The 23,862-nt window shown below is 47.1% G+C and overlaps 1 protein-coding gene across 2 annotated transcripts in view; it reads left to right on the plus strand.

The window, feature by feature from the left end:
• SCOC (short coiled-coil protein) overlaps positions 1–23,862 on the plus strand; it is a 141,451-nt gene that overhangs the window by 111,573 nt on the left and 6,016 nt on the right. Inside the window, exons 1-3 of one of the 2 annotated variants that reach the window (XM_069743978.1) lie at positions 10,835–10,956; positions 22,274–22,345; positions 22,504–22,587. In XM_069743978.1, the coding sequence (XP_069600079.1) occupies positions 22,324–22,345; positions 22,504–22,587 (106 nt within the window). In that variant the 5' untranslated portion in view covers positions 10,835–10,956; positions 22,274–22,323. Of the gene's footprint in view, positions 1–10,834; positions 10,957–22,273; positions 22,346–22,503; positions 22,588–23,862 lie in introns of those variants that run through there. The other variant, XM_069743977.1, reaches the window with a different exon arrangement.

Genomic DNA, 23,862 nt, shown 5'->3' on the forward strand with positions numbered 1-23,862 from the left:
CACTTATGGGGGGGGGGTTTCCATTGTTTAGGCACACCAGGGGCTTTCCAAATGCGACATGGCGTCCTATCTCAATTAAAGCCAATTTTGCATAGAAAAGTCAAATGGCGCTCTTTCCCTTCCGAGATCCGCCATGCGCCCAAACAGTGGTTTACCCCCACATATGGGTTATCAGCATACTTAGGACAAATTGTACAACAACTTTTGGGGTCCAATTTCTTCTGTTACCCTTGGTAAAATAAAACAAATTGGATCTGAATAATTTTTTCGTGAAAAAAAGTTAAATGTTCATTTTTTTTAAACATTCCAAAAATTCCTGTGAAGCACCTGAAGGGTTAATAAGCTTCTTAAATGTGGTTTTGAGCACCTTGAGGGGTGCAGTTTTGAGAATGGTGTAACTTTTTGGTATTTTCTATAATATAGACCCATCAAAGTGACTTCAAATGTAATGTGGTCCCTAAAAAAAATGGTATTGTAAAAATGAGAAATTGCTGGTCAACTTTTAACCCTTTTAAAAAATGTCGGTACCAAAATTGTGCCTTTACCCTTGGGGGTAAATTGGTGAAAAAATTTTTTTATTTAAATAATTTGAAAACAAAACAGCATAGGGACCTCTCTTTTCTTGATAACCTGCCTTGCTGAAGCTGACAGCTGAGGGTTGCAGCCTGCAGCTGTCAGTTTTTCCTGGCTGGTTATCAAAAATTCAGGGGAACCCACACCTTTTTTTCATTTATTTATTTATAGCACAGGCGGCTGATGAATACTCCCATCAGCCACCGCCTGCTCTTGTTATTATCAGTTAAATACAACTCTCAAAATTCTCCCTGCTCGCGCTGATCGCCAGCAGAGCAGGGAAGAATGATGACAGCTGTCTTCAGCACCCGATACTGGGGAACAGTACCGCTGCTTCCCAGGTGCTGGTACGTGTCATGTCACACTGATGACACAAGGATGTCATCTTTGTGCACGTGTGTGGGACGTGTGGCCCGTACTGTTAAAAAACGGATACAAAATATAGTTTCAGGGTGCAATCTAGCCATAAATCAAATAAGAAAAAGGGGGGGAGGGTGCAAGGCCAAGTCCACTAATATAGAACACAAAAAAGGAAGAGAAAAGAATGGACTAAAGCAGGCCTGCACAACCATGTAGCAAAATAACAAAACACATTTATTGAACACCACAAAAAACACACATAAAAACACTTAAAATACAACAATGTGTAGCACACCCCCATGTATGTCCTGGTAAATAAGCAGCAATATACACAAAGTATATACCATCAGACCATCACGTATACTGACAAATCTAGGTGTACCATAAGAAAAAGAGCAGTACAGTGTAAATATCACATATAATCAAAGGAACACCGAATAAGAGCTCTTAAATATAAATAGGGTACCTGAGCTCAAACATATAGGTAGCCAAATGTGGCCCAAATAGGATATAACCTGAATGGATGGATCAAAGCTCCCCTATCAACAATCTATAAAGACGGCATACCGCCGAATGGATACTCAGCTGAGTCTGAGGTATGATGGAGTGGAGCCAAAAAGCCAAAAGGCTAAGGTGGTGCTGCAAAGCCGCATGTCTTAAATAACCAGCCAGTTATCAGGAGGGGGTGTGAAGACAGTGCCCCACGCGTATCGCCGCCGCAGCGGCTTCGTCAGGGAAAGTGGGGTATGTGGTGCGCAACCCACGTATAAATGAGAACATGACTGCTTGTAATTACATACTGGTGAGCCGCTCGGTAGAAGAGGGAGGAGGGGGCGGGGCGGAGATGGTGTGCAGCCGCGCGTGGAAGAGGAGAAGAACGGAGGCCTCCGTAGGACAAGGTCGGCGCATGCGCAGACGCGGCTCCAGGATTGAGCCGCGCTGCGCATGCGCCAAATATACAAAACCCCATTAGACCAAGCAGAGCGCCTGAGCCCACAGGGCAGAGAATATGTGGGGGAAAAAAAGATGACCGACAAGGACAAAGGGAGGAGGGAGGGATTATGCTCATAATCACCCCAGACCACTGATGTAGCACCCCCAAAAGGAACCTATAAAACGGGGAATAAAGAGCATGTTAAAGTAGACAAATTATAACGCACAGAAACACAATAGGGAATAACCCTAATGGGGAACCCCCGAATGCAGAGACCAAGGGCATAATAGCTCTATGATAGAAGAACCGTATATCGGAGTGCCAGGGACCTAGAAGGAATAAAACATACAGACAAAAACAAAACCACTGATTCTGTTGAGAGGACCATATTAAGGTGGATAAGTTACATAGTAACATAGTAACATAGTTAGTAAGGCCGAAAAAAGACATTTGTCCATCCAGTTCAGCCTATATTCCATCATAATAAATCCCCAGATCTACGTCCTTCTGCAGAACCTAATTGTATGATACAATATTGTTCTGCTCCAGGAAGACATCCAGGCCTCTCTTGAACCCCTCGACTGAGTTCGCCATCACCACCTCCTCAGGCAAGCAATTCCAGATTCTCACTGCCCTAACAGTAAAGAATCCTCTTCTATGTTGGTGGAAAAACCTTCTCTCCTCCAGACGCAAAGAATGCCCCCTTGTGCCCGTCACCTTCCTTGGTATAAACAGATCCTCAGCGAGATATTTGTATTGTCCACTTATATACTTATACATGGTTATTAGATCGCCCCTCAGTCGTCTTTTTTCTAGACTAAATAATCCTAATTTCGCTAATCTATCTGGGTATTGTAGTTCTCCCATCCCCTTTATTAATTTTGTTGCCCTCCTTTGTACTCTCTCTAGTTCCATTATATCCTTCATGAGCACCGGTGCCCAAAACTGGACACAGTACTCCATGTGCGGTCTAACTAGGGATTTGTACAGAGGCAGTATAATGCTCTCATCATGTGTATCCAGACCTCTTTTAATGCACCCCATGATCCTGTTTGCCTTGGCAGCTGCTGCCTGGCACTGGCTGCTCCAGGTAAGTTTATCATTAACTAGGATCCCCAAGTCCTTCTCCCTGTCAGATTTACCCAGTGGTTTCCCATTCAGTGTGTAATGGTGACATTGATTCCTTCTTCCCATGTGTATAACCTTACATTTATCATTGTTAAACCTCATCTGCCACCTTTCAGCCCAAGTTTCCAACTTATCCAGATCCATCTGTAGCAGAATACTATCTTCTCTTGTATTAACTGCTTTACATAGTTTTGTATCATCTGCAAATATCGATATTTTACTGTGTAAACCTTCTACCAGATCATTAATGAATATGTTGAAGAGAACAGGTCCCAATACTGACCCCTGCGGTACCCCACTGGTCACAGCGACCCAGTTAGAGACTATACCATTTATAACCACCCTCTGCTTTCTATCACTAAGCCAGTTACTAACCCATTTACACACAATTTCCCCCAGACCAAGCATTCTCATTTTGTGTACCAACCTCTTGTGCGGCACGGTATCAAACGCTTTGGAAAAATCGAGATATACCACGTCCAATAACTCACCGTGGTCCAGCCTATAGCTTACCTCTTCATAAAAACTGATTAGATTGGTTTGACAGGAGCGATTTCTCATAAACCCATGCTGATATGGAGTTAAACAGTTATTCTCATTGAGATAATCCAGAATAACATCCCTCAGAAACCCTTCAAATATTTTACCAACAATAGAGATTAGACTTACTGGCCTATAATTTCCAGGTTCACTTTTAGAGCCCTTTTTGAATATTGGCACCACATTTGCTATGCGCCAATCCTGCGGAACAGACCCTGTCGCTATAGAGTCACTAAAAATAAGAAATAATGGTTTATCTATTACATTACTTAGTTCTCTTAGTACTCGTGGGTGTATGCCATCCGGACCCGGAGATTTATCTATTTTAATCTTATTTAGCCGGTTTCGCACCTCTTCTTGGGTTAGATTGGTGACCCTTAATATAGGGTTTTCATTGTTTCTTGGGATTTCACCTAGGATTTCACCTGGGATTTCACCTAGCATTTCATTTTCCACCGTGAATACCGTGGAGAAGAAGGTGTTTAATATGTTAGCTTTTTCCTCGTCATCTACAACCATTCTTTCCTCACTATTTTTTAAGGGGCCTACATTTTCAGTTTTTATTCTTTTACTATTGATATAGTTGAAGAACAGTTTGGGATTAGTTTTACTCTCCTTAGCAATGTGCTTCTCTGTTTCCTTTTTGGCAGCTTTAATTAGTTTTTTAGATAAAGTATTTTTCTCCCTATAGTTTTTTAGAGCTTCAATGGTGCCATCCTGCTTTAGTAGTGCAAATGCTTTCTTTTTACTGTTAATTGCCTGTCTTACTTCTTTGTTTAGCCACATTGGGTTTTTCCTATTTCTAGTCCTTTTATTCCCACAAGGTATAAACCGCTTACACTGCCTATTTAGGATGTTCTTAAACATTTCCCATTTATTATCTGTATTCTCATTTCTGAGGATATTGTCCCAGTCTACCAGATTAAGGGCATCTCTAAGCTGGTCAAACTTTGCCTTCCTAAAGTTCAGTGTTTTTGTGACTCCCTGACAAGTCCCCCTAGTGAAAGACAGGTGAAACTGTACAATATTGTGGTCGCTATTTCCTAGATGCCCGACCACCTGCAGATTTGTTATTCTGTCAGGTCTATTAGATAGTATTAGGTCTAAAAGTGCTGCTCCTCTGGTTGGATTCTGCACCAATTGTGAAAGATAATTTTTCTTGGTTATTAGCAGAAACCTGTTGCCTTTATGGGTTTCACAGGTTTCTGTTTCCCAGTTAATATCCGGGTAGTTAAAGTCCCCCATAACCAGGACCTCATTATGGGTTGCAGCTTCATCTATCTGCTTTAGAAGTAGACTTTCCATGGTTTCTGTTATATTTGGGGGTTTGTAACAGACCCCAATGAGAATTTTGTTACCATTTTTCCCTCCATGAATTTCGACCCATATGGACTCGACATCCTCATTTCCTTCGCTAATATCCTCCCTTAAAGTGGACTTTAGACAAGACTTTACATAGAGACAAACCCCTCCTCCTCTCCGATTTTTACGATCCTTTCTAAACAGACTGTAACCCTGTAAGTTAACTGCCCAGTCATAGCTTTCATCTAACCATGTCTCGGTTATTCCCACTATGTCAAAGTTGCCTGTAGATATTTCTGCTTCTAGTTCTTCCATCTTGTTTGTCAGGCTTCTGGCGTTTGCAAGCATGCAGTTTAGAGGATTTTGTTTTGTTCCAATCTCCTCGCTGTGGATTGTTTTAGAAATGTTCTTACCTCCCTTCTGAGTATGTTTTCCTGGATCTTGTTTGTTCAAGTCTAATGTTTTTCTTCCCGTCCCCTCTTCTTCTAGTTTAACGCCCTCCTGATGAGTGTAGCAAGTCTTCTGGCGAATGTGTGTTTCCCAGGTTTGTTGAGGTGTAGTCCGTCTCTGGCGAGGAGTCCATCGTACAAGTAATTCACACCGTGGTCCAGGAATCCGAATCCTTGTTGTCTGCACCATCGTCTTAGCCAGTTGTTTGCATCAAGGATCCTGTTCCATCTCCTGGTGCCATGCCCGTCTACTGGAAGGAGACTGGAAGGAGGAAGTTCATTGCTCATATGACCATCTTCCGCCAACTTGCGTAAGGAAAAATCACGAACACCACTGATAACTTTAGCTTCACTTAATTGTGAGCCCGGACAGTCCAATGAGAATTTAAATATAGTACATGACAGAGGAAAATCCCAGGTAGCCACAGGTCATGTACAGGAGAAGTCCGATGGCCGATTGATGGATACAGTAGAAATAGCGCAATGCAGACGAGTCCAATCCCGACGTCACATTCCACGTGGAGCAAATCCAATGGCCTCAATCCCCCTTATAAAAAGGTCCAATGTAAATCCATCCTTGGTCCATGGTAAATATGCATCCCAAATGACCATCACTCAGATACAGTAAAGAGCAGGGTAAAAAGGCGCCCCTCTTGACTCCAGATCCTATAGGGCAGGCACGAACGGATCAGAGCCCAATGGATAGCTGTAAGCAAAAAACAAGCAAAAGTGAGTGAAGAAGAACCAAAACTTCACATCACTGAATAGTCCAGGAAAAAAGAGTGTGGACCAGAAAAAGATGTAATACCGACCCAAACTCCACAGATAGCTCTACTGTCCCAGGAACCCCGTGAAAAGGAGTTCCTCATTTAAGCCCGCAGGGGCCACCGTATGTAACTGAAAAATCCATCTGGACTCAATTTGGAGAAGAAGTTTACGTTTATCCCCCCTCTCTCATTGGGGGTGAGCTTCTGCAAACCCACCATCCTCAAGTTAGCCAAGGATCCCCCATGCTTAACTAGAAAGTGTTCGGCCACTGGAGTGAGAACCCTGCCCTTCCTCCGATCTGATGCTGCCAAATGTATTGTGGAAATGTGTTTCTGGGCCCGCTTCCTTAATTCTTCGGTGGTCTGCCCTACATATACCATCCTACAAGGACAGATGAGGGCATAGATCACATCCCTAGATCTACAATAAATGTAGGACCTAAGGGAGTGTCTACTCAAAAGGGTGGGGTGCACAAAGAGGTCGTGAGTCAGAGCCATGTGGGGACAGATGTTACAGTCCCCACATGGGAATGACCCTCTCAAAGTGATACCTCTATTCAACTTAAACGTCGGTCTCTTGAAGTGACTCCGGGTAAGGAGGTCCCTAAGATTGGGTGCCCGTCTTGCTGTTAAAAGGGGTCTATTACTAGTGACCTCCGAGGTTTGTGTGTCTGTCTGAAGAATCTGCCAGTGTTTGGACAAGATGTCACTAACCTGTTTCCAATTATTGTTGAAATCGGTAATAAATCTGGTCTGTCTCTCTTGGTTTTGCATCTTGGATGATAAAAGCGACCTCTGATGCTGTGCCCTTGCTCTTTGATAGGCTGTAGAAATAACACGCTTAGGGTAACCCCTATGTCGGAAACGATCCGAAAGCTCACGAGCCTGAATTGAAAAATCGGTATCAAGTGTACAGTTACGTCTAACGCGTAAAAACTGTCCAGTGGGAACACCCACCTTTGTATGCCAAAGGTGGAAGCTGGAAAATTCCAAGAGCGCGTTCGTTGCCATGCGTTTTCTGAAAAGATCAGTCGCCAGATGTTGTTCATGTGGGAATACCCTCAAGTCCAGAAAGGTGGTATCACTGGCGGAAATGGAGAATGTGAGAAAAATTTTAAAGGAGTTGGAATTCAAATTGTCAAAAAACATGACACATTCCTCCTCAGTACCCTTCCAGATGATAAAGACATCGTCTATGAAGTGATACCAGGCGTGGACGTGAGCAGCGAATGACGGGGAGGGATACACAAATTTCTCCTCCCACCAGCCTAAAAAAATGTTGGCATAAGCTGGTGCACATTTCGCGCCCATCGCCACGCCTGATCGCTGTAGGTAATAGACCCTGTCAAAAAGGAATACTATCAAAAGCTTCCCTCTGACCCTACCTCTACTTTTCTCTCAAAATATGAACGACTACTTTGCAGGGCTTTACAGCGTGGCATCATCTCCCCATTGGGCTCTGATCCGTTCGTGCCTGCCCTATAGGATCTGGAGTCAAGAGGGGCGCCTTTTTACCCTGCTCTTTACTGTATCTGAGTGATGGTCATTTGGGATGCATATTTACCATGGACCAAGGATGGATTTACATTGGACCTTTTTATAAGGGGGATTGAGGCCATTGGATTTGCTCCACGTGGAATGTGACGTCGGGATTGGACTCGTCTGCATTGCGCTATTTATACTGTATCCATCAATCGGCCATCGGACTTCTCCTGTACATGACCTGTGGCTACCTGGGATTTTCCTCTGTCATGTACTATATTTAAATTCTCATTGGACTGTCCGGGCTCACAATTAAGTGAAGCTAAAGTTATCAGTGGTGTTCATGATTTTTCTTTACGCAAGTTGGCGGAAGATGGTCATATGAGCAATGAACTTATCCACCTTAATATGGTCCTCTCAACAGAATCAGTGGTTTTGTTTTTGTCTGTATGTTTTATTCCTTCTAGGTCCCTGGCACTCCGATATACGGTTCTTCTATCATAGAGCTATTATGCCCTTGGTCTCTGCATTCGGGGGTTCCCCATTAGGGTTATTCCCTATTGTGTTTCTGTGCGTTATAATTTATAATTTATTGTCTACTTTAACATGCTCTTTATTCCCCGTTTTATAGGTTCCTTTTGGGGGTGCTACATCAGTGGTCTGGGGTGCTTATGAGCATAATCCCTCCCTCCTCCCTTTGTCCTTGTCGGTCATCTTTTTTTCCCCCACATATTCTCTGCCCTGTGGGCTCCGGCGCTCTGCTTGGTCTAATGGTGTTTTGTATATTTGGCGCATGCGCAGCGCGGCTCAATCCTGGAGCCGCGTCTGCGCATGCGCCGACCTTGTCCTACGGAGGCCTCCGTTCTTCTCCTCTTCCACGCGCGGCTGCACGCCATCTCCGCCCCCCCCTCCTCCCTCTTCTACTGAGCGGCTCACCGGTATGTAATTACAAGCATTCATGTTCTTATTTATACGTGGGTTGCGCACCACATACCCCACTTTCCCTGACGAAGCCGCTGCGGCGGCGATACGCGTAGGGCACTGTCTTCACACCCCCTCCTGATAACTGGCTAGTTATTTAAGACATGCGGCTTTGCAGCACCACCTTAGCCTTTTGGCTTTTTGGCTCCACTCCATCATACCTCAGACTCAGCTGAGTATCCATTCGGCGGTATGCCGTCTTTATAGATTGTTGATAGGGGAGCTTTGATCCATCCATTCAGGTTATATCCTATTTGGGCCACATTTGGCTACCTATATGTTTGAGCTCAGGTACCCTATTTATATTTAAGAGCTCTTATTCTGTGTTCCTTTGATTATATGTGATATTTACACTGTACTGCTCTTTTTCTTATGGTACACCTAGATTTGTCAGTATACGTGATGGTCTGATGGTATATACTTTGTGTATATTGCTGCTTATTTACCAGGACATACATGGGGGTGTGCTACACATTGTTGTATTTTAAGTGTTTTTATGTGTGTTTTTTGTGGTGTTCAATAAACGTGTTTTGTTATTTTGCTACATGGTTGTGCAGGCCTGCTTTAGTCCATTCTTTTCTCTTCCTTTTTTACTGTTAAAAAACGGACATGTCAGAGTATTTTGCCCACGGACACACGGTCTGTGGAAACACACCGATATGTGCACAGACCCTTTCACTTGAATGGTTCTACCTGTGTGTCTCCGACGTGTGAAAACGGCCACCACACATACTGGACACTCTGGCGTCTGAGAGAGCCATAATGTTGCAAGAAGGTCTTTGTTGGGAATGTAATAGCCAGTTTCCTACTCCACACTGATGAGGGGCAAATAACCCGAAACAGCTGTCTGTGGATGGATACCATGTTTTGGCATAGGTGGTTTTCCTTTTTGGATGCTGCCCTTCCCATGGTTGTTCCTTCCCGGTGAAAGACCTGGCTATTTATTGCTTGCGTTGAGAAACACGTGATGGTGTATCCGCGGCTTTTCTACATGCATTTGTTGGGAATGTGTCACCAGAAATAACGCTGGAAATCTGCAGATATGTGGATAATCTGCAGGTTGACAGTGTTATTGTGCTGTCTGGCCAGTGCTGGACTGGGGAGCCAAGTGCCCACTAGTAACCAACGCTAGGGGCCCACTTTTCAACTACATACGGTACAAATGTGACATTAACACTAATCACAAATTTATATAACAATGATCTGGATAGATTGATAAATGAATAAGATGCCGCCTTTGTCTGTACATAGTGACTCAAGTATATAATGCGAAGTACTCCTCATATAAGAGGGTAGTGCCCACTCCTGCACAGGGGCCCACCAGAGGATTCTCCTGTGGGCCAGGCCAAGCCTGTGTCCGGCACCTGCACGCAGTGGAGAGAAAATGTTCTTTATTCTCCCTGCCAGCATTCGGCATTCAGTCACAGGGGCGAGGGCGCCGCCGGTCCAGGCACTGCTCTGACTATACAGAGCTGACGCCGTAGCGGTGCCCTTGGCCCAGACTGACAGCTGGCCTCAATATAGAGAGCGTGTCAGTCAGGGCGGAAGCGTGCACCCCTCACCCCATGACTGAATGCTGACTGCTGCCAGGGAGAATATTGTTTTCTCCCCGCGGCACTCGGCTACGTGCAGGCGCCGGGCAGCATACTAATGCTGGTAACCTGCAGACTAACCGCATATCTGCAGGTCACCAGCGTTATTCCTGGTGACTAAGGGATAAGGTTTCGCCTTGTGGAGGGTCTCTAGCGCACCTGTTGGATGTAGCGACCCGAAAAGTCATTATCGATCCTTTAACGAGCCCTGTCACATGACTTAGGATAAAAGCTAAACCAGGAATCCCAATTTGCAGACATTGGCCATCTCTTAAAGTGCTCTGGAAACAGAAAGCTTGGTTCTTATTGGTTGCTTTTAGACCCTTGTAAACAGTGTTGATAAATGTGGCCTTTGGTTCTTATAAAGCAGAGGTGAAAAAAAATATCACTGCATCCTTAAATTAACTCTTCAACACCTGTGCACACACAAGCCCGCATACCTTGTTTATTATGTAGCTCCTCCCAGTGACGATACAACTAACCAATCAGGTTGGGCGAGAACAGCTAGTCACAATCTTCTCTTTTCATTAGCAGCCAGGAATTGTCACTCTTTGCACAAAAGATGAGACAGATGTGTCTCCAATACTGACATTATACTTGTAGCGCGCAGCAGCCATGTTTGCGTAGTCCGCGGCTATATTTCTGTACGGAGAGGCTTCACAAACATGGCTCCTGTAGTAAGGACACAAGCTGAGCGTACTTATTTATCCAGCGCTGAGAGTTCGGTTCTGACGTCACTACGTTGTGTGGCACCCACGGCCGGTGTCGCAGAGGAGGGTCTGGGGAGCGGAGAGCTGTGTGTACGGTTGTGTATCAGACGCGGCTCCGTACAGCGCCGGCCCGGACAGGTGAGACTGCGGCGGGTGTCCGTGTAGTGCTGCCCCAATACTGACATGGCGCTGCCTTCTGGCTGTGTCCTCTCACCTCAGGTGAAGGCTGTCCCTTCTTAGCTTCATCCCATAGCACTTGGTTCCGCCCTATATCAGGAGGTTCTGGGCGCAGTAGACGCGGGGCTCAAATAGAGGGGCCGTTCCCATCAGTGCTCCACTGTCCACCAGTCATGTGTTATACGCTGGCCGTCACCTTACTAATGGCACCCGTATCCCAGTGATGGGTGCAGCATCACCAGTCATGTGTTATACGCTGGCCGTCACCGTACTAATGGCTCCCGTATCCCAGTGATGGGTGCAGCATCACCAGTCATGTGTTATACATTGGCCGTCACCTTACTAATGCACCCGTATCCCAGTGATGGGTGCAGCATCACCAGTCATGTGTTATACATTGGCCGTCACCTTACTAATGGCACCCGTATCCCAGTGATGGGTGCAGCATCACCAGTCATGTGTTATACGTTGGCCGTCACCTTACTAATGGCTCCCGTATCCCAGTGATGGGTGCAGCATCACCAGTCATGTGTTATACATTGGCTGTCACCTTACTAATGGCTCCCGTATCCCAGTGATGGGTGCAGCATCACCAGTCATGTGTTATACATTGGCCGTCACCTTACTAATTGCACCCGTATCCCAGTGATGGGTGCAGCATCACCAGTCATGTGTTATACGTTGGCCGTCACCTTACTAATGGCACCCGTATCCCAGTGATGGGTGCAGCATCACCAGTCATGTGTTATACGTTGGCTGTCACCTTTCTAATGGCACCCGTATCCCAGTGATGGGTGCAGCATCACCAGTCATGTGTTATACGTTGGCCGTCACCGTACTAATGGCACCCGTATCCCAGTGATGGGTGCAGCATCACCAGTCATGTGTTATACATTGGCCGTCACCTTACTAATGGCACCCGTATCCCAGTGATGGGTGCAGCATCACCAGTCATGTGTTATACGTTGGCCGTCACCGTACTAATGGCTCCCGTATCCCAGTGATGGGTGCAGCATCACCAGTCATGTGTTATACATTGGCCGTCACCTTACTAATGGCACCCGTATCCCAGTGATGGGTGCAGCATCACCAGTCATGTGTTATACATTGGCCGTCACTTTACTAATGACACCCGTATCCCAGTGATGGGTGCAGCATCACCAGTCATACGTTGGCTGTCACCTTACTAATTGCTCCCATATCCCAGTGATGGGTGCAGCATCACTAGTCATGTGTTATACATTGTCCGTCACCTTACTAATGGCTCCCGTATCCCAGTGATGGGTGCAGCATCACCAGTCATACGTTGGCCGTCACCTTACTAATTGCTCCCATATCCCAGTGATGGGTGCAGCATCACCAGTCATGTGTTATACATTGGCCGTCACCGTACTAATGGCACCCGTATCCCAGTGATGGGTGCAGCATCACCAGTCATGTGTTATACATTGGCCGTCACCGTACTAATGGCACCCGTATCCCAGTGATGGGTGCAGCATCACCAGTCATGTGTTATACGTTGGCCGTCACCGTACTAATGGCTCCCGTATCCCAGTGATGGGTGCAGCATCACCAGTCATGTGTTATACATTGGCCGTCACCTTACTAATGGCACCCGTATCCCAGTGATGGGTGCAGCATCACCAGTCATGTGTTATACATTGGCCGTCACCTTACTAATGGCTCCCGTATCCCAGTGATGGGTGCAGCATCACCAGTCATGTGTTATACATTGGCCGTCACCTTACTAATGGCACCCGTATCCCAGTGATGGGTGCAGTATCACCAGTCATGTGTTATACATTGGCCGTCACCTTACTAATGGCTCCCGTATCCCAGTGATGGGTGCAGCATCACCAGTCATGTGTTATACATTGGCCGTCACCTTACTAATGGCACCCGTATCCCAGTGATGGGTGCAGCATCACCAGTCATGTGTTATACATTGGCCGTCACCTTACTAATGGCACCCGTATCCCAGTGATGGGTGCAGCATCACCAGTCATGTGTTATACATTGGCCGTCACCTTACTAATGGCTCCCGTATCCCAGTGATGGGTGCAGCATCACCAGTCATGTGTTATACATTGGCCGTCACCTTACTAATGGCACCCGTATCCCAGTGATGGGTGCAGCATCACCAGTCATGTGTTATACATTGGCCGTCACCTTACTAATGGCACCCGTATCCCAGTGATGGGTGCAGCATCACCAGTCATGTGTTATACGTTGGCCGTCACCTTACTAATGGCTCCCATATCCCAGTGATGGGTGCAGCATCACTAGTCATGTGTTATACATTGTCCGTCACCTTACTAATGGCTCCCGTATCCCAGTGATGGGTGCAGCATCACCAGTCATGTGTTATACATTGTTCGTCACCTTACTAATGGCTCCCGTATCCCAGTGATGGGTGCAGCATCACCAGTCATGTGTTATACGTTGGCCGTCACTTTACTAATGGCTCCCGTATCCCAGTGATGGGTGCAGCATCACCAGTCATGTGTTATACGTTGGCCGTCACCTTACTAATGGCTCCCGTATCCCAGTGATGGGTGCAGCATCACCAGTCATGTGTTATACGTTGGCCGTCACCTTACTAATGGCTCCCGTATCCCAGTGATGGGTGCAGCATCACCAGTCATGTGTTATACATTGGCCGTCACTTTACTAATGGCACCCGTATCCCAGTGATGGGTGCAGCATCACCAGTCATATGTTATACGTTGGCCGTCACCTTACTAATGGCACCCGTATCCCAGTGATGGGTGCAGCATCACCAGTCATGTGTTATACATTTGCCGTCACTTTACTAATGGCTCCCGTATCCCAGTGATGGGTGCAGTATCACCAGTCATGTGTTATACATTGGCCGTCACTTTACTAATGGCTCCCGTATCCCAGTGATGGGTGCAGCATCACCAGTCATGTGTTATACATTGGCCGTCACCTTACTAATGCACCCGTATCCCAGTGATGGGTGCAGCATCACCAGTCATGTGTTATACATTGTCCGTCACCTTACTAATGGCACCCGTATCCCAGTGATGGGTGTAGCATCACCAGTCATGTGTTATACGTTGGCCGTCACCTTACTAATGGCTCCCGTATCCCAGTGATGGGTGCAGCATCACCAGTCATGTGTTATACATTGGCCGTCACCTTACTAATGCACCCGTATTCCAGTGATGGGTGCAGCATCACCAGTCATGTGTTATACATTGTCCGTCACCTTACTAATGGCTCCCGTATCCCAGTGATGGGTGCAGCATCACCAGTCATGTGTTATAGATTGTCCGTCACCTTACTAATGGCTCCCGTATCCCAGTGATGGGTGCAGCATCACCAGTCATGTGTTATACGCTGGCCGTCACCTTACTAATGGCTCCCATATCCCAGTGATGGGTGCAGCATCAACAGTCATGTGTTATACATTGTCCGTCACCTTACTAATGGCTCCCGTATCCCAGTGATGGGTGCAGCATCACCAGTCATGTGTTATACATTGGCCGTCACCTTACTAATGCACCCGTATTCCAGTGATGGGTGCAGCATCACCAGTCATGTGTTATACATTGTCCGTCACCTTACTAATGGCTCCCGTATCCCAGTGATGGGTGCAGCATCACCAGTCATGTGTTATACATTGGCCGTCACTTTACTAATGGCACCCGTATCCCAGTGATGGGTGCAGCATCACCAGTCATATGTTATACGTTGGCCGTCACCTTACTAATGGCACCCGTATCCCAGTGATGGGTGCAGCATCAACAGTCATGTGTTATACATTGTCCGTCACCTTACTAATGGCTCCCGTATCCCAGTGATGGGTGCAGCATCACCAGTCATGTGTTATACATTGTCCGTCACCTTACTAATGGCATCCGTATCCCAGTGATGGGTGCAGCATCACCAGTCATGTGTTATACGTTGGCCGTCACCTTACTAATGGCACCCATATCCCAGTGATGGGTGTAGCATCACCAGTCATGTGTTATAGATTGTCCGTCACCTTACTAATGGCTCCCGTATCCCAGTGATGGGTGCAGCATCACCAGTCATGTGTTATACATTGTCCGTCACCTTACTAATGGCATCCGTATCCCAGTGATGGGTGCAGCATCACCAGTCATGTGTTATACATTGGCCGTCACCTTACTAATGCACCCGTATCCCAGTGATGGGTGCAGCATCACCAGTCATGTGTTATACATTGTCCGTCACCTTACTAATGGCACCCGTATCCCAGTGATGGGTGTAGCATCACCAGTCATGTGTTATACGTTGGCCGTCACCTTACTAATGCACCCGTATTCCAGTGATGGGTGCAGCATCACCAGTCATGTGTTATACATTGGCCGTCACCTTACTAATGCACCCGTATTCCAGTGATGGGTGCAGCATCACCAGTCATGTGTTATACATTGTCCGTCACCTTACTAATGGCTCCCGTATCCCAGTGATGGGTGCAGCATCACCAGTCATGTGTTATAGATTGTCCGTCACCTTACTAATGGCTCCCGTATCCCAGTGATGGGTGCAGCATCACCAGTCATGTGTTATACGCTGGCCGTCACCTTACTAATGGCTCCCATATCCCAGTGATGGGTGCAGCATCAACAGTCATGTGTTATACATTGTCCGTCACCTTACTAATGGCTCCCGTATCCCAGTGATGGGTGCAGCATCACCAGTCATGTGTTATACATTGGCCGTCACCTTACTAATGCACCCGTATTCCAGTGATGGGTGCAGCATCACCAGTCATGTGTTATACATTGTCCGTCACCTTACTAATGGCTCCCGTATCCCAGTGATGGGTGCAGCATCACCAGTCATGTGTTATAGATTGTCCGTCACCTTACTAATGGCTCCCGTATCCCAGTGATGGGTGCAGCATCACCAGTCATGTGTTATACGTTGGCCGTCACCTTACTAATGGCTCCCATATCCCAGTGATGGGTGCAGCATCACCAGTCATGTGTTATACATTGGCCGTCACCTTACTAATGCACCCGTATCCCAGTGATGGGTGCAGCATCACCAGTCATGTGTTATAGATTGTCCGTCACCTTACTAATGGCTCCCGTATCCCAGTGATGGGTGCAGCATCACCAGTCATGTGTTATACATTGTCCGTCACCTTACTAATGCACCCTTATCCCAGTGATGGGTGCAGCATCACCAGTCATGTGTTATACGCTGGCCGTCACCTTACTAATGGCTCCCATATCCCAGTGATGGGTGCAGCATCAACAGTCATGTGTTATACATTGTCCGTCACCTTACTAATGGCTCCCGTATCCCAGTGATGGGTGCAGCATCACCAGTCATGTGTTATACATTGGCCGTCACCTTACTAATGCACCCGTATTCCAGTGATGGGTGCAGCATCACCAGTCATGTGTTATACATTGTCCGTCACCTTACTAATGGCATCCGTATCCCAGTGATGGGTGCAGCATTACCGGTCATGTGTTATACATTGGCCGTCACTTTACTAATGGCTCCCGTATCCCAGTGATGGGTGCAGCATCACCAGTCATGTGTTATACGTTGGCCGTCACCTTACTAATGGCTCCCATATCCCAGTGATGGGTGCAGCATCACCAGTCATGTGTTATACATTGGCCGTCACCTTACTAATGCACCCGTATCCCAGTGATGGGTGCAGCATCACCAGTCATGTGTTATACATTGTCCGTCACCTTACTAATGGCACCCGTATCCCAGTGATGGGTGCAGCATCACCAGTCATGTGTTATACATTGGCCGTCACCTTACTAATGCACCCGTATCCCAGTGATGGGTGCAGCATCACCAGTCATGTGTTATACATTGTCCGTCACCTTACTAATGGCACCCGTATCCCAGTGATGGGTGCAGCATCACCAGTCATGTGTTATACATTGTCCGTCACCTTACTAATGGCACCCGTATCCCAGTGATGGGTGCAGCATCACCAGTCATGTGTTATACATTGGCCGTCACCTTACTAATGGCTCCCGTATCCCAGTGATGGGTGCAGCATCACCAGTCATGTGTTATACGTTGGCCGTCACCTTACTAATGCACCCTTATCCCAGTGATGGGTGCAGCATCACCAGTCATGTGTTATACATTGGCCGTCACCTTACTAATGGCTCCCGTATCCCAGTGATGGGTGCAGCATCACCAGTCATGTGTTATACATTGTCCGTCACCTTACTAATGGCACCCGTATCCCAGTGATGGGTGTAGCATCACCAGTCATGTGTTATACATTGTCCGTCACCTTACTAATGGCTCCCGTATCCCAGTGATGGGTGCAGCATCACCAGTCATGTGTTATAGATTGTCCGTCACCTTACTAATGGCTCCCGTATCCCAGTGATGGGTGCAGCATCACCAGTCATGTGTTATACGTTGGCCGTCACCTTACTAATGGCTCCCATATCCCAGTGATGGGTGCAGCATCACCAGTCATGTGTTATACATTGGCCGTCACCTTACTAATGCACCCGTATCCCAGTGATGGGTGCAGCATCACCAGTCATGTGTTATAGATTGTCCGTCACCTTACTAATGGCTCCCGTATCCCAGTGATGGGTGCAGCATCACCAGTCATGTGTTATACATTGTCCGTCACCTTACTAATGCACCCTTATCCCAGTGATGGGTGCAGCATCACCAGTCATGTGTTATACGCTGGCCGTCACCTTACTAATGGCTCCCATATCCCAGTGATGGGTGCAGCATCAACAGTCATGTGTTATACATTGTCCGTCACCTTACTAATGGCTCCCGTATCCCAGTGATGGGTGCAGCATCACCAGTCATGTGTTATACATTGGCCGTCACCTTACTAATGCACCCGTATTCCAGTGATGGGTGCAGCATCACCAGTCATGTGTTATACATTGTCCGTCACCTTACTAATGGCATCCGTATCCCAGTGATGGGTGCAGCATTACCGGTCATGTGTTATACATTGGCCGTCACTTTACTAATGGCTCCCGTATCCCAGTGATGGGTGCAGCATCACCAGTCATGTGTTATACGTTGGCCGTCACCTTACTAATGGCTCCCATATCCCAGTGATGGGTGCAGCATCACCAGTCATGTGTTATACATTGGCCGTCACCTTACTAATGCACCCGTATCCCAGTGATGGGTGCAGCATCACCAGTCATGTGTTATACATTGTCCGTCACCTTACTAATGGCACCCGTATCCCAGTGATGGGTGCAGCATCACCAGTCATGTGTTATACATTGGCCGTCACCTTACTAATGCACCCGTATCCCAGTGATGGGTGCAGCATCACCAGTCATGTGTTATACATTGTCCGTCACCTTACTAATGGCACCCGTATCCCAGTGATGGGTGCAGCATCACCAGTCATGTGTTATACATTGTCCGTCACCTTACTAATGGCACCCGTATCCCAGTGATGGGTGCAGCATCACCAGTCATGTGTTATACATTGGCCGTCACCTTACTAATGGCTCCCGTATCCCAGTGATGGGTGCAGCATCACCAGTCATGTGTTATACGTTGGCCGTCACCTTACTAATGCACCCTTATCCCAGTGATGGGTGCAGCATCACCAGTCATGTGTTATACATTGGCCGTCACCTTACTAATGGCTCCCGTATCCCAGTGATGGGTGCAGCATCACCAGTCATGTGTTATACATTGTCCGTCACCTTACTAATGGCACCCGTATCCCAGTGATGGGTGCAGCATCACCAGTCATGTGTTATAGATTGTCCGTCACCTTACTAATGGCTCCCGTATCCCAGTGATGGGTGCAGCATCACCAGTCATGTGTTATACGTTGGCCGTCACCTTACTAATGGCTCCCATATCCCAGTGATGGGTGCAGCATCACCAGTCATGTGTTATACATTGGCCGTCACCTTACTAATGCACCCGTATCCCAGTGATGGGTGCAGCATCACCAGTCATGTGTTATAGATTGTCCGTCACCTTACTAATGGCTCCCGTATCCCAGTGATGGGTGCAGCATCACCAGTCATGTGTTATACATTGTCCGTCACCTTACTAATGCACCCTTATCCCAGTGATGGGTGCAGCATCACCAGTCATGTGTTATACGCTGGCCGTCACCTTACTAATGGCTCCCATATCCCAGTGATGGGTGCAGCATCAACAGTCATGTGTTATACATTGTCCGTCACCTTACTAATGGCTCCCGTATCCCAGTGATGGGTGCAGCATCACCAGTCATGTGTTATACATTGGCCGTCACCTTACTAATGCACCCGTATTCCAGTGATGGGTGCAGCATCACCAGTCATGTGTTATACATTGTCCGTCACCTTACTAATGGCATCCGTATCCCAGTGATGGGTGCAGCATTACCGGTCATGTGTTATACATTGGCCGTCACTTTACTAATGGCTCCCGTATCCCAGTGATGGGTGCAGCATCACCAGTCATGTGTTATACGTTGGCCGTCACCTTACTAATGGCTCCCATATCCCAGTGATGGGTGCAGCATCACCAGTCATGTGTTATACATTGGCCGTCACCTTACTAATGCACCCGTATCCCAGTGATGGGTGCAGCATCACCAGTCATGTGTTATACATTGTCCGTCACCTTACTAATGGCACCCGTATCCCAGTGATGGGTGCAGCATCACCAGTCATGTGTTATACATTGGCCGTCACCTTACTAATGCACCCGTATCCCAGTGATGGGTGCAGCATCACCAGTCATGTGTTATACATTGTCCGTCACCTTACTAATGGCACCCGTATCCCAGTGATGGGTGCAGCATCACCAGTCATGTGTTATACATTGTCCGTCACCTTACTAATGGCACCCGTATCCCAGTGATGGGTGCAGCATCACCAGTCATGTGTTATACATTGGCCGTCACCTTACTAATGGCTCCCGTATCCCAGTGATGGGTGCAGCATCACCAGTCATGTGTTATACGTTGGCCGTCACCTTACTAATGCACCCTTATCCCAGTGATGGGTGCAGCATCACCAGTCATGTGTTATACATTGGCCGTCACCTTACTAATGGCTCCCGTATCCCAGTGATGGGTGCAGCATCACCAGTCATGTGTTATACATTGTCCGTCACCTTACTAATGGCACCCGTATCCCAGTGATGGGTGTAGCATCACCAGTCATGTGTTATACATTGGCCGTCACCTTACTAATGGCTCCCGTATCCCAGTGATGGGTGTAGCATCACCGGTGTAATACCAGGATGGTAGGAAGATGGAAGCTTCCATGCTGAGCACAGGGCTAATCCAACAGTGAGACAGCGGTTTGTTGACAGAACCCTCCGCACGTAAGAGACCTGGTGGAAAACGAGTCCAACTCCTTGCAGCCAATTAGCCAAACTAGCCACGGACAGCCGGACACTACATGGCTGCCATTCAGATGTGTGTAATCTATGAGCGCCTTAAGTTCAGCAGTGCGGGTTCCACTCTCGGGGGGAGAGAGGGGTCTCAAGTGTGGGGCCCCTTCCCAGTGACATCCAGGGATCCTCATCCCTTATAGGCAGGATTAGGGTCTTACTCCCTTGGTTGGGCGAGACACAGATTTTTTTCGCAGTGCTAGCAATTGATTTTTACCTCTTGAGTTACAGCTGCAGTCACTCAATAGTTAAATCCGCAGCTCTACAGGTGGTGTTTGTGCAGCACTACCTCTAGCCCAGCTTCAGACAAGACCCCTCATTAGGGACACAGGTCCTAGTCTGACGGCTTCTCCGTATAAAGCTGTAAGTCTAGACGTTAGACTCTTCTTTGTGAATGATTTTGGATAAGTGAAGGTGTCTCCCAAATATCCGCTTGGGTCCAGGCGTCTTAGCGGAGCTATCGGTGCTTGATGTCCCTATGACTACACTTCCTCTTTGAGCCCTGGTTTTATCAGAATGTGGATGCAAATCATTGTGCCCCCAATATACCCACTGTTGGAGTAAGTGTGCAGTGTGGAGCCATTTTTGTGCTGACTTGGTTGAATACAGTTTTCCTATGTTGATGATACTAAGAGATTAAATAATAAGGCAGATTTCAGTAGTATCCAGGGAACAGCACAATCCAATGCTCCATGCAGGAGCCATCTACTTGGTGGCACTGTATTCTGTCCTGTGGGCTCGCTTCTGGCATTATACCTACCATCCTATATAATTTTGTGTGCGTGAGGTCATGTGATCGTGCAGGGTAATGAATAATTCAGGTAATACTGTCCTCCCCGATGGTAATATCAGCGTGGCTGGAGGAACTTCTTAATGGAGAGCCATTATTGCTCAGGCCTTCCAGGATTAGAATATAAAGTATTGATGGACTTCAGCCAGTCTTCTGCTTGTGATGTCGCAGTAACCCTGTCACCTTGGCTTGTGTGCTTGTCACTTTCCATTCTGTGTGTCACATGATGGCTGACTGACCTGCTTCTCTTTTACCCCTCATGTACCCTACTGAACAGGACCTCTATTGACTAGGTGCCTCCTGGGACTGACCTTAGAGTGGCTCCTACAAGATCTCATTTCTGAAATCAGCAGTTATAGTTCTCTAGCTCCGTACAGCCAAATGATGGTGTACGTGGTTGTCCTCTTGTTGGAAAAATACATTATAAAATACCCAAAAATCAGACCTTGCCTCGTCAATTCCCCCTGATCCCGCTCAGATGATGGGGAATGGATGTTACACCTCATCCGTCTTAAATGGCCTCATGACAATGGTCTTTGGGACTTTGGCACTTTTTTTTCTTTTTTTTAAACCTGCTTCTGTAACTCCCAGGGGAGCCACATCTGGGGAAACACATCCCCTGCAGAGATTTGTGCAGCCATAGAATGCACAGACCAGCCAGGTCTACCAGATTGGGTCTCTGTTGTTGCGCCTAGAGGTAGATCCTGACTGTGAGCCCTCTGGTTATGATCTACCTCTGACCTAATGGTTACCTTTTATAGCACTGCCCCAATAAGAATCGCCTGTCACGTTATGTCCCAATAGCTTCTTTTGCTACTGAGGCAAAGAAAACTATCCAGGACTATTCATTGCTAACTCCTCACTATATGCATGGTGGTGAACGTTTCTTACTGTATTACTTCACAGTCCTGTGCACTGGCACATTGGTGGGAATAATGCTTCCATCCTACCAAGGGTTTGTGATCTAGAACTGGTAAAACCTCAGATGGGGAATGTGTCCGCTGTATGTTTGCACAGAGAGCATGTATTACAGTAGTGGTACTGGAGCAGCGGCTTTATGTATCGGCTTTGTGTCCATCTGCTGATTGATCTCTTCTCTCCTAGATTTTAGCTCCCTGCAGTTGCAGTTGTCGCCACAAGACTTGCCTTCAACAATGATGAATTCTGACATGGACGGTACGGCTCATTATACGCTTCATTACCCGTAATATGCATACATGTATTAGTGGCATTATCTCAGCGCATCGGCAGCTGCAAAACGAAAGCTGTAGCGTAACATAATAGTTCTTATTAGTGTATTTTTCCTCTTCTAATAGACTCTATTGCCTTTTTAGCTCTTGAAGTAGAAAATCAGGTAGAACTGGAAGAAAAGACGCGGCTTATCAATCAGGTCCTGGAACTTCAGCATACATTAGAAGGTAAAATGGACTTACCGTATTTCTTTCCATGTATGTATCCCAGGGAGTATTCCCCGTTGGTAAGTAAAAGATGTTCAGTCCATATGTTGTTGCGTTTTGTTTTTTTTAACCTATAGGTGGTACCTGATTATTCTTAGAAAATGTACAGCGAAGATATTATAAGAAAAGGTATATGGAGAAAGCCGTGTTTATACCACCATATTTGTGCCCACTGGAGCACACGTGACAGAACAACACAAAGCTTTTCTGCCATGTAGTGTAGGAAGAGTTGTCAATCAAAACCTAAACCTTTTACGACCAACCATTTAGGGTATGTGCGTACGATGCGGATTTTGCTTCGGATCCGCAGCAGTTTCCCATGAGTTTACAGTACAATGTAAACTTATGGGAAACTGAAAACACTGTGCCCATGCAGCGGAAAAAAAACGCGCGGAAACGCAGCGGTTTACATTCCGCAGCATGTCAATTCTTTGTGCGGAATCCGCTGCGGTTTTGCACCTGATCTATAATAGAAAACCGCAGGTGTAAAACCGCAGTGGAATCCGCACAAAAACCGCCGTAAATCTGCTATAAATCCGCAGAAAAAACGCAGTGTTTTTGCCCTGCAGATTTATGAAATCCTCTATGTGTGCACATACCCTAAATCATTCATCAGACAACTGCCTAAGTTCACTTGTCAGGGGCGGACATATACCGCATGTGCAGCCGCTGCGGCCCGGAGGTTAAGGGGGCCCCCTGCAGGACGGCTAATAATGAGGGCAATCTGGCCTGTTTATCCGGCTCCGTGGGGCCCGTGGCCAGATTGCCCTCGTGTGCGGCGGGCAGGGAGAGATCCCTGCAGCTCCGCTGCCTGCAAGAGAAAGTGGCAGTGGAGCTGCATCCTGCAGCGATTGTCCTGCTCCCTTCCCGTGCTTCCTGCGCCTCTCACACAGCAGCGCTGTGCCAGAGAGAGGAAGCTGCCGGCGATGGTGATCCGCAGAGAGGCAGGTGTGTGTGTGCAGTCGCCTTTTCTGTGAGCTCCTCTTCCCCTTGCACTGCAGCACAATAAACTCTGGTGATTGCTGACTGCAGACTAAAATCTGTGCACAACTTCACTTCAACTCCGACAAAGCTCCTGCTCTGCATGTGCTGAAGCCAATCAAAGGACAATAAAGTCACATTAGTAGCAGGAGAATGTGCTGGGGGGAGGTAAGGAGAAAAGGGGGCTGCTCCCTCTGCATTGCATTCACTTTACTGAGCGCCCCATAACAAAGAACAGACAAATTGCTGCCAGAG

Source organism: Ranitomeya imitator, chromosome 1, assembly GCF_032444005.1.
Source record: "Ranitomeya imitator isolate aRanImi1 chromosome 1, aRanImi1.pri, whole genome shotgun sequence".
NCBI lineage: Eukaryota > Metazoa > Chordata > Amphibia > Anura > Dendrobatidae > Ranitomeya > Ranitomeya imitator.